Here is a 10976-nt window from a genome sequence, read left to right as displayed (position 1 = left end):
GTGATGTAGAAAATGGTTCATTTTCAGTTTCTTCTTGGGTTGTGGTGTGAGTGTGGAATGTAGATAATGGTGATGATTGTGTTATGAGGTGGGCTTGGGATGAATGGATTTGAGTGAATTGGGCTAGATGTTGGTGGTGTTTGTGGTGTTGGGGATATATGTGTTGATGTATCAGGTTGGCTTATGGTTAGTGTTTGGGGTGGGGATTTAGTGGTTTGATGTGGTGGAGTTTGTGGTGGTGAGGGTATAATGGGTTGATCAATGTGTGGTGGTGATTGTGGTGGTGGTGGAATAGGTTGTTCTTGTTCCTCAAGTTGCTCCCCCTGATCAGGTGCATCAACTTCCATAGCTACTCCAGCTACTCCTTCATCTCCATCAATATTATCATCTTCATCATCAGAACCATCATCATCACTCTCAACATCATCTCCTCATTCCTCCTCTGAGCTTAACTCAGGCACTGGCATCACATTCATGTCATGGTTCAACAACCATGGCAAGATCTCAAATGGAACTTTAGAATTGAATCTATTGGCGACACCTGGATTCTTAATTCTCTTGTATGTGTCAGGGTTTTGCAGTAGGTGTGTAATTCCCATAGTGGGTAGATCTCTTAATTCTCTGTTAAAGATTATATGCAGGAACCTTGGATATTGTAAGAACCTGTCCTTTTCTGCCATCTTCAAGTTTGCTACCAGTCCATTAAATATCATCTTTGAAAAATTGAAGGGTAGATCATACATAATCCCAACAGTAGCATTTGCTAACTCATGACTTATCAAAGTCCATGATCCCTTTCTTGGAGCAAACCCCTGTATCACATGGTGAATGAGGAATCTATATAACATCGGAAACATCCCCTTTTGAAACTGCCCATCATGTACAGTTCCTTGATAACCCATCGTTTCTTCAAATATTCTCATCAGGTATGCTGTATTGAAGTTTATATGATTATGGTCAACATCATTCAACCGCAGGCATCTTCTTATCATTCTCTCAGTTATACGTATTTCTTGTCTTGCAACAGTTGCCTCGATTCTCTTTCCATTTATGTCCTCAACAAGTTCCGCAGATCTCCAGAAATCCAGTGAATGATTTCTGTAGATAATAGGACATTCAGTGAAAGCAAAGCTGACATTTGATCGAGCCATCCATGTAATCATTGGCGCCACCGGCTCGTTGTCAGGTGTGACTTGCAATAGAGCACACATGTTATGCTTCTTTTCAAAAGCATACTTGGGTTGGTCCTCTTCAGCCATATCTGAACATCACAATCAAACATATTCAAAGTGAAATTAGCATAAAAGTTTATTACTTTACCCAATTTCAAGTTATAAATTTGTAGAAGAAAGAGAGAGATTTTATGAAGAACCTGATCTTCGACAAATTAATAACTTAAACACAAAAACAGAATATTAGTAATCAAGTACTTAATCAAAGTACAATATATTCTAATCGTGGTCGGAAAACACATTATTAATGCTTACCGAGTCGGAATTAGAGGGTTGATTCAAATTAGTGTTTGGTTTAAGAGTGAATTCGATAGGTCGGTTTGGGTTTCTTTGCGAGTAAGCAGTTGAAGTGGAAAGAGAGAGAGAGGGAAAGATAATGTTGAAAATTTTGCCTAACTCCCTCTTATATAACTTTTGAAAGTGGGTTTTAAATACTTTTTGTCGCTTTGAGAATTATTAGCTGTCAAATAGTAACATTATCCACTTGATATTTTAAATCAATTTTAAAACATATAATTCTTTATCATTTTAGGCTTAGCAAACCTTACTCGTAAAAGTAATCCTTTGCAAAGTCTACTCGGTATATTTCCACTTATACAAAGCTTACTTGAATAATATTAAACCTTTATTGACAACATTTCTTTTAATTTTATAAGGTTTACCCGATCCCTTTTAATCACAAACCTTGTTTGATTAAGCTATGTAATTTAAAGTCAAGACACTATGAAGAAAGCTTACCCAAAATACCAGATTTCTTGAGAACTTAATCACAAGATAATTAATCAAGTATAAAATATCAAATAAACATTCTTGCTAGGAATCAATTAAGATGCCCAAATAAATCTCTCAAACATAAATCTAGTAACTCAATCTAGTATAAACCCTATCAAAATTAGAAACAAATTCAATCAAACACACTTTGATGAACAGTTTGCCCGAGCAACCTTCATAAGAGTACAAAGTATGCCCGAACAGGCTTTCCATGCAAAGTATACCCGAATAACCTTCCTAGAGTATAAAGTGTGCCCGAAATAATATCTAACAGACAGTGTACTTGGAATGTCAAATTTTGAAATTACAAAGTATATTGAGGGAACAATAGTGTACCAGGAATATAAAGTGTGTTCGGAAAACAAAGTTTGCCCGAAAACACTTGTAATTTCAAAGAAAAACATATCCACACACAAAGCTTACTTGGTGTACTCAAGGAGTTCACAAAGTTTGCTAGGAATAACAATCAACATAAACAAAAATGCAAAGCTTGCTTGAAACAATCATCTCTTGTTAAAAGCTAGCTAAAACACATAATCATCTCAATACTTCAAGCTTGCTCGGAAAACTCGTACAATGGTGTACCTTACCCGAAAAGTGTAAACACTTCAAAGCATGCCCGTAAATCTTAAACTTAGTCAAAAATGACAAAGCTTGCTCGGAAAGGTTAAAAACATCAAACCATACCCGAAAATACATATATTCAACTGTTTTGTACCCGGAAAGGTTTGAGAACATCATACCTTACCCGAAAATACATTTTCAAACAGCTTATGCTTGGGAAGGTTTAATAACATCAAACCTTACCCGAACTTACATATTCAACCTTTTTAGGCAAAATGCAACACTTTTTGACTTAAACCACTTGTCGGAACAATTTTATCTTTAAAGATCATAGTTTAAGAGCAAATGGTGCATTTAGAGATCAAATTTCAGTTATGTTTCATTTCAAAACATTTTCCTTTTGTAAGCTAAAAAGATCTCAGGACTGGGATCATATCGACTAAGTAGCTTTCTCAATAATTCATTCTCAGCATTATTATGACTACAAAGACAGGTCAACAGCAGGTCTAGACTTAACATGATTTTCATTTCTTTGGTGATATGATTAAGTTTCAATTAAGTTGCAGAAAATTTAATGGATAACACATGTTGTGGTCTGATGCTCCTTATCTATCCTCAAGGCTTATTTGGCTTTCTCCAAATCACCCCAATTTGACTTTGACCCCCTGGTTTTGGTTAAAACTTTTAATGACAAAACATGTTATAAAAAATTAACCCTCATGTTTGTATTTCTCTAATAAAAGTTTGTGAACATATATCAACTGTTGATTGACTAAATATTTGAAATTAAAGTAGTTCACATCAGTTCTTTGTCATTCCTTTTAAAAGTTGTTTCATTTTGTGTAACCAAAGACCAACAGGCTTGTGTATAACTGGATAATCACTTTTCTGCCTATCATTTGAAAAGATTTATCTAGGAACATGCATAGACAGTAATGTAACTCCACATAAATCTTAGCATTTTCTTTATGTTTATATCACCTTAGATTTTACATATCATGAGAAAGCAACCATACATGTCAATGACTGTACTAAGAGTCCTTTTAGCCTAATAAATCCATATGATTGGCTAAGTAGTCAATGTACTATCATTTCCCAATTTATATTCAATTTAATATTCAATCACCCCAATGTCTCTTAGTTTTCAGGTAAATGGCTATCCTGTTTGACCATAAGTGGTTAACAGGACCAAACATATATGTGAATATATGTCTTTTCAAAGTCAGAGCTATTGACATAATTTTAAGTGTAGGAATAGAAAACAAGTTATAATTGCCCAAATGCTTTCAGTTTTCTTGTTAATGGCTATCCTTTTGATCTTTGCAGATTGCATGACCAAACATACATAAGTGTATGTCCTTTCAACTGGGCAACTGACATAATTTTCAGCAAACATAACTACCTGAGACTTTTTATTGAAAATCCTTCTTTTAAGCTTCTTTAAAGCTTGAATTGAATAATCTTATCATATATCTACACCATTAACAACATGCTCATGTTTTGATTCAAAATAGAGTATTTATGCAAAATTCAGTAGAAAATTCATTTTATCACTTACTTTTGAGATAAAACTTATTTTGACATAAACAGTTGCAGCACATAATCAAATCTTAATCAAACATAATATTATTAGAACAAGTAGACAGTACTAACATTCAAAGTCTATCCTATCTTAATAACATTAGAAGATCAGATAAAACACACATTCAAGTAGTTAAGCAGTGATGTCAGATAAGCATTTTAGCAGATAATTCATAACAAGACTACTTATCTTAACATAACAAATATACATTAACTGATAAACATGCAAACCTATTAATCAAATCACTTATGTCATACTTTGCACACATAATCAGTTAAAGCACATAACAGTTAAAATATTCAGTATCATATTCAAGCATATTTATTCAACATATTCATTCTACATTCAAAGTAGGTGATCTCAATCAAAAATAATCAATTAGCATATTGAGACACATACTAAGCACATATCCTCAATCAGACTTCATCTGAGTTGATCATACCCAGAGCTTTCAAAAGAAAGTTGAATCTGGTTCTATCAAGTGGCTTGGTGAATAGGTCAGCCAAGTTGTCACTTGTGTCAACTCTCTTCATTTCAATTAAACCTTTTTCATTACAATCTCTAATGAAGTGATGTTTGATTTCAATATTCTTAGTCTTTGAGTGTTGAACTGGATTTTTAACAATAAAATATGCAGCAGTATTGTCAATAAGAATAGGTGTGTTCAGAAAATTCAAACCATAGTCCAGCATCTGGTTCTGAATCCATAAAACTTGTGCACAGCTGTGACATCCGGCATTTTTAGGTTAACTATGTTTACTAAACACAGTTAAATCCTGTTGACTATGTCTATAAACTCAGTTAGTTCTGTTAACTATGAGTATGAACTCTTGTACATGTGATGTCATGTATGCGTATATTTAAGTCAACGTGTCATTGGTGACTTAAACAAGGATAAGTGACTAATTATAACTAGGATAATAAACTCGTCTTGCATGTTATAATAAACATGTCATATAACATGTATGATAAGTATAATGTGCTATGTGATTAATATGTTATATTATGGTTATTACATGATGATGTGATTGTAAGTAAGCTAAATGATTAAATAGGTTATATTGTATGTCATGTAACATGTTTATTATTTAAATGGAACCTTAGGTTATGTTACATAGGAAATGTTTATTAAAATATGTAGCATGTCACACATGAGTTAATAAAAGTTAACCTAAGTAATTTTATTCATTAAATCAATCATAAAGGGTTGTTAATAACAAGGAGGTTACAACTATTGGATGCTAACACCTTTTCCTTTCCCATTTCCTCTCTCTTTGGCCGTGATACTCACACACACACACACACACACACACACATTTTCTTTCATACAAACAATCATCTTCTAGTATTTTCTCCATAACACAAGAGTTAGTGATTTTGGTAAACAAGGGTTTAAGTATTTGATCAAGCAAAGTGAGTAGATTATTATGTTTATATGTTTCTTTTTCTTTTAATTCATATGAACCTTGTATCCAAATGGTTGGATCATGAAAGGGGATGATCAAAGTTTGACAAGTAAAAAGGATTTTTGTATGTGTCTTGATTAGTATTTTTGAGTCTTTTATAAATACATGTGTTTTTACTTATCTTATGAAATCAAATGAATAAAAATAAGACATGAAATTTGATTTGGTAAGAATGTTTCTTGATGATTTTGAATCATAAATGTTTCTTGATGATTTTGAATCAAAAGGATAGAAAAGTTGTGATTTGTAGTGGATTGTGCCTAAAACTGCTTGTTGGCAGACTTGATGTTCCGGATTGCATTGTGGATAACTTGATGATATGTTTGAGTTTTTGATCGATTTTTGATTCTATGAACATGTACTTTGAATCTAGTTTTCAGAAAGTTCGGAATCTTAATTTTTGGACTCTGTTTGAGTACTTTTTATGAATTTATAAAATCAGGATGCAAAGCTGATTTAGGGATAATAATTTCTGAGTTGAGTTGTAAATTTCATAACTTGATGATAAAAATAGATATGGATATAATTCTACTTCTAGGATGTTGTAAATTGAATTAGGAATCTAGTCCAATTGGTCTTGCATCAATTGGACAAATATGGAATTTTTGACAAATTTTTGATTACTGCTGTGTTGTTGTAGAAATATAAATCATGTTGTTGTAGTATATGAATATTCTGGACGAATTGGTAAATCAAAAAATTGTGAAAAAAATATATGTTGAACCTAATACTGATGGGTACATGTGTGATTTATTTGGTAATTTAATTGTGAGTTTTGATTGATGAGAAAAATCGGTTTAGGTGGTATAAATTGTTAAAGGTGATAAAGGTGTTGGTTGAATTGAGATAAATGCAAATTGTGATATGTTAGTTGTGGTAAATTAGAACTTTGACTTTTTAAGTCAACTTAGAACTAGTTGACTAAATAGTTAGTCTTGCTTGTGATATTGTGAAAGTGTATTGATCATAGAATTGCAAGGAATATGGCTAAGTGTGTATACTTGATGATTGATTAAGTGTGACTAGAATTATAAGGTAAACATTCTAAGTCCAACCTTTTAGTCAAAGGTCAATACTTTAGTCAAAGTCAAAACTTTTGTCAAAGTCAACTTTAGTCAAACTTTGGTCAAAAGTCTTTTTTAAAAACAATGGGAGATTGTTGGATACTGGTGGTTCTAGGAACCATCCCACAAGTTACTTACGTACTTGCATTTTTAGGGTCTTAGCACGTGACGCCTTTACTTCGGTCGGATTTGTGTAATACCCGAAGCACCAACAAGGTAAGTTTACGGCCCCACTTTTATACCTTTCCTTTGGGGGAGGAAACATGCAAAACTGTTTTACTTTACTTGCTCTAAATCTTTACACAACCGTTTGGTTGCTTATAACGTAGTGTTTCTTTGCCATGGAAAGTCCTCACGAACATCGGACAGTTAACTAAGGTTAACTGGCGTGGTAAATTTAAATAGTACTATTGGGTTTGACAAACCCCACCCTGCATTATTCTCGACTGGAGGTCGAACAGGGTGTAACTTTGACTAAACATTGTTAAGTTTTGGCAATACTTGACTTGAGGCAATAACTAGTCAGCTTCGGTCATGATGGAAACATAACACTATGCGGCAACAAGTTAACTAAGTGTAGTTAACCATGGGCCACTTTTATTTATAAATGTTTATGAACTGATAGAGCATAACTTACTTTGAAAACCTGTGATCTCACCAACCATATGTGTTGACTCTTTTTAACATGTTTTCCTCAGGTCACTAGCAAGCACTTGGATTAGGATAATATTGCATGCATGGACTCGCATTGGTTTAAGTTTGAAAACATTTATTTGATATTGGTTTTGCGCTTGTAGCGCCATGAATTATTTAAACTTGTTTGGGAGATGGCTCCCGCACTTTGTTTAGCTTCCGGACTAGCACTTAAGTACTCTGAACATTTTATTTTGATTTGTTAAAACTTTTAAGACCAGGTAGATGTCGTTTGGTGTGATTAATGTGTTCGGATCCTGGTATGTCACCCGCCTTACGGTGAAACTCCGTTAGTGGAAATTTGGGGGTGTGACAGATTGGTATCAGAGCCATTGGTTATAGCGAAACAGGTTGCATACCATTTCATATAGGTTGCAGTCCGGTCTATAGCTTTTCATGATGCATTAGTTACACTGCACATATATACATGAGATACCACTCACTCATCCCAACCCCAACCCCTGTGTCACAGTATGTCTTCGTCGTCAGCTGATCACGCCCGTGAGAAAGCACCTATCATCGCTGAGGAGAGCACACCACCTGCATCCCCGAGACTGAAGAGGCAGCGGACCATCTCTGATGCTGGCACATCTACTGCTGAGGAGTGTTCACCCGAGCACACATTCTTGCCTAAGCCCCAGTGCGACTGGGAATGGTACCCAGAGGTGGTGACCATGATGATTGAGAAGGAGGAGGTTCCACCCCTAGCTGTTGTAGGTCCTTCTTGCCCTACTATACCCGCTCTGCCATGCCCTCCTGAGCGGGTGATAGCTGCACTTGTTTCTGGCCTGGATAAGGCGCAGTGTGGGAAACAGGATATGAAGTCGGACATTGCTAAGCTAGCGCAGAAACAGAGTGGAGCCAAGCATAAGATGGATTTCTTGAGGGAGCTCTGCGATCGGAGGTCAGAGATGCACTACAAGTTAACCTTTGAAGTTGAGAGGCTAGGTGAGAAGATGCAGATGCTTGCAGACAGGGTGATAAATCTGACTAACGAACTGAACATTGCTCGTAACCATATTCGGGATCTGGAGGACCGGCTGGCACCTCCAGAGGACCCAGTGGAGGACACTGAAGAAGACCCAGAGGAGGACCTCTAGGAGGATCCGGAGGAAGACCCCGAGAAGGAGCCCGAGGTGAGCGGGTCATCGGGAGTATCTGACGAGTGATATCGTCAGTTGATATTCGTTTGGATTTCTTTCTTTTATGAACCTAGGTGAGAGGGTTGTTCCCATCCAACAGAGGATATTTTTGAACTATGATGTTTGGATTGAATGATTGTAATCGGATTACAAGTTATTTTTTCAAATATTGTTTTTCTTAAATTGTGTTGTGATGTTCATAAATTAGTTGTTTGATTGTTATTGATGTACTAGAATTAAGGCATTAATCCGGTCAATGTTCATGACTGCGTAGGATTATGTCGGGACGTGGACGTGGCCATGGCAGGGGCAGCATCAACCTCACTCCAGCAGAACTGGCGGCACTCATCAACGAGCATGTGACCGCAGCGATTGCAGCTGCCCAGATTCCCGGGCAGGCGGCAGGGGGTAAGTATACACTTTGCTGTCATTATGACCTATCGAAACTCAGGCACTAACACTTACTTTGTTAACCAAAAATCTTGGAGCCGCAGGGTGCACCTTTAAGAACTACATGGATTGTAAACCCCATGCGTTTAAAGGCACCGAGGGGGCTGTCGGTTTACTGCGCTGGATAGAGAAGGCAGAATCAGTGTTTGCTATGTGTAATTTCCCGGCTGTGAACCAGGTGAAGTTTGCTACAGGGACTCTCGAGGAGTCAGCACTTACTTGGTGGAATACCCAAGTTCAGTTGTTGGGTCTAAATGCAGCCAATGCTATGTCATGGGAGGAAATCAAAAATCTGATCAAGACCGAGTATAGCCCGCGTGGTGAAGTGCAGAAGTTAGAGCATGAGTTTTGGAATTTGCGGATGGAGGGTTCCGACATTGAGGCTTATACGACACGATCCCATGAGTTAGCGATACTGTGCCCTCAAATGGTCGATCCTGCTTATAAGAGGGTCGAAATGTATATTGACGGTTTACCTCCGCAGATCCAGAGTATGGTGACGTCGTCAAATCCCGCCAACATTCACGATGCCGTCCGGTTAGCTCATAAGTTAACTGATCAAGCCGTCAAACAAGGCACTCTCCCGTCCAAGAAGTCTGCTACTGGCACATCCGATAATTAACGCAAGTGGGAGAGTAGTGGCAACAACAACTCCAACAACAAGAGCACCTCTTCAGGCCACAATCAACAGAGACGGTTTGAGTCTCCTCGCAGGAACAACTACCCGATCCAGAACCAACAACAGGGAGGATATCAGGGGAAACTCCCAAAGTGTAACAAGTGTAACTTCCATCATGCGGGGAAATGTGATAAGTACCGTTGCAACAAGTGTGGCAGACATGGCCACAAAACCAAGTTTTGCCGAGCAGACAACCCCCAGAAACAAGCTCCACCTCAAGAGGCCCCGAAAGGGTGTTTTGAGTGTGGACAGGAGGGTCACTTTAAGAGAACTGCCCCAAACTGAAGAATGCTGGTAACGGAGGGGCAAATGGCAACGGGAAGAGTGGTAACAATGGGAATGGTAACAACGGAGGTGAAGGCAGGGGAAGAGCCTTCGTTATTGGTGGTGGTTCAGGTGAGACTTTTAACGACTCCGTAACTATTACCGGTAAATATAAAATGAATGGTTGTTATGCGCTAACTTTATTTGATACCAGGGCCGATCGAAGTTTCGTGTCAACTAAATTTTGTGAAATGGTTAATAGCACCCCATCTGCCCTAGAGTCTAAGTACACTATCGAGTTAGCAGATGGTAAAATCATCCAAGTGTCCCATATTTTGAAGGGTTGTACCGTAGAATTGTCTAGTCATTTGTTTCCCATAGATCTTATGCCGATTGAACTTGGTAGCTTCGACTTAGTTATTGGGATGGATTGGTTGTCCGAGCACCGAGCCGAGGTTGTCTGTCACGAGAAGATCGTCCGCGTACCTCTCTTTGGGGGAGAAACTCTCATTGTTCATGGTGAGAAAGAGAGTGCGACAGTTGGGATCATTTCCCTTATAAAGGCACAGAAGTTATTGCGTAAAGGCCATACTGCGATCTTAGCCCTAATCACCGACAAAGGTACTGACGAGGCTGTGGAGGAGGAGGTCTCAATCGACCAGATCCCTATTGTTAGAGACTTTCCTGAGGTTTTCCCCGAAGACCTACTTGGCCTTCCGCCTCACAGACAAGTGGAGTTCCAAATCGACCTGACACAAGGAGCTGTTCCTGTAGCTCGTGCACCGTATCGCCTTGCTCCGAAGGAGTTAGAGTAACTGTCTAAGCAGTTGCAAGAACTGCTAGATAAGGGTTTCATACGCCCCAGTTCATCCCCGTGGGGAGCCCCAGTCCTATTCGTGAAGAAGAAGGATGGAACTCTACGCATGTGTATCGACTATCGGGAACATAATAAGGTGACGACCAAGAACCGGTATCCCTTGCCACGTATTGACGATCTGTTCGATCAGCTGCAAGGATCCAGTTACTACTCGAAGGTCGACCTTAGGTCGGGTTATCACCAACTCCGAGT

The 10976-nt window shown here is 37.9% G+C and overlaps 1 protein-coding gene across 1 annotated transcript; it reads left to right on the top strand.

Annotated features, from left to right (window-relative positions):
- The first annotated feature begins 10158 nt into the window (after positions 1–10158).
- On the top strand, positions 10159–10722 carry LOC143547234 (uncharacterized). The gene has a single exon (XM_077038711.1). The coding sequence runs from the start codon at positions 10159–10161 to the stop codon at positions 10720–10722; it is 564 nt and encodes a 187-aa protein (XP_076894826.1).
- Positions 10723–10976: the final 254 nt, after the last annotated feature.

Source organism: Bidens hawaiensis, unplaced genomic scaffold (genome assembly GCF_021521415.1).
Source record: "Bidens hawaiensis isolate Kalapana, Puna unplaced genomic scaffold, B.hawaiensis_p1.1 tig00014660_1, whole genome shotgun sequence".
In the NCBI taxonomy this organism is placed as follows: Eukaryota; Viridiplantae; Streptophyta; class Magnoliopsida; order Asterales; family Asteraceae; genus Bidens; species Bidens hawaiensis.
This window is presented reverse-complemented; position numbering and strand designations above follow the sequence as displayed.

What these genes read in the sequence shown, in the direction of transcription:
- LOC143547234 (XM_077038711.1), top strand. Translation starts at nt 10,159, where the DNA reads ATGGTTAATAGCACCCCATCTGCCCTAGAGTCTAAGTACACTATCGAG.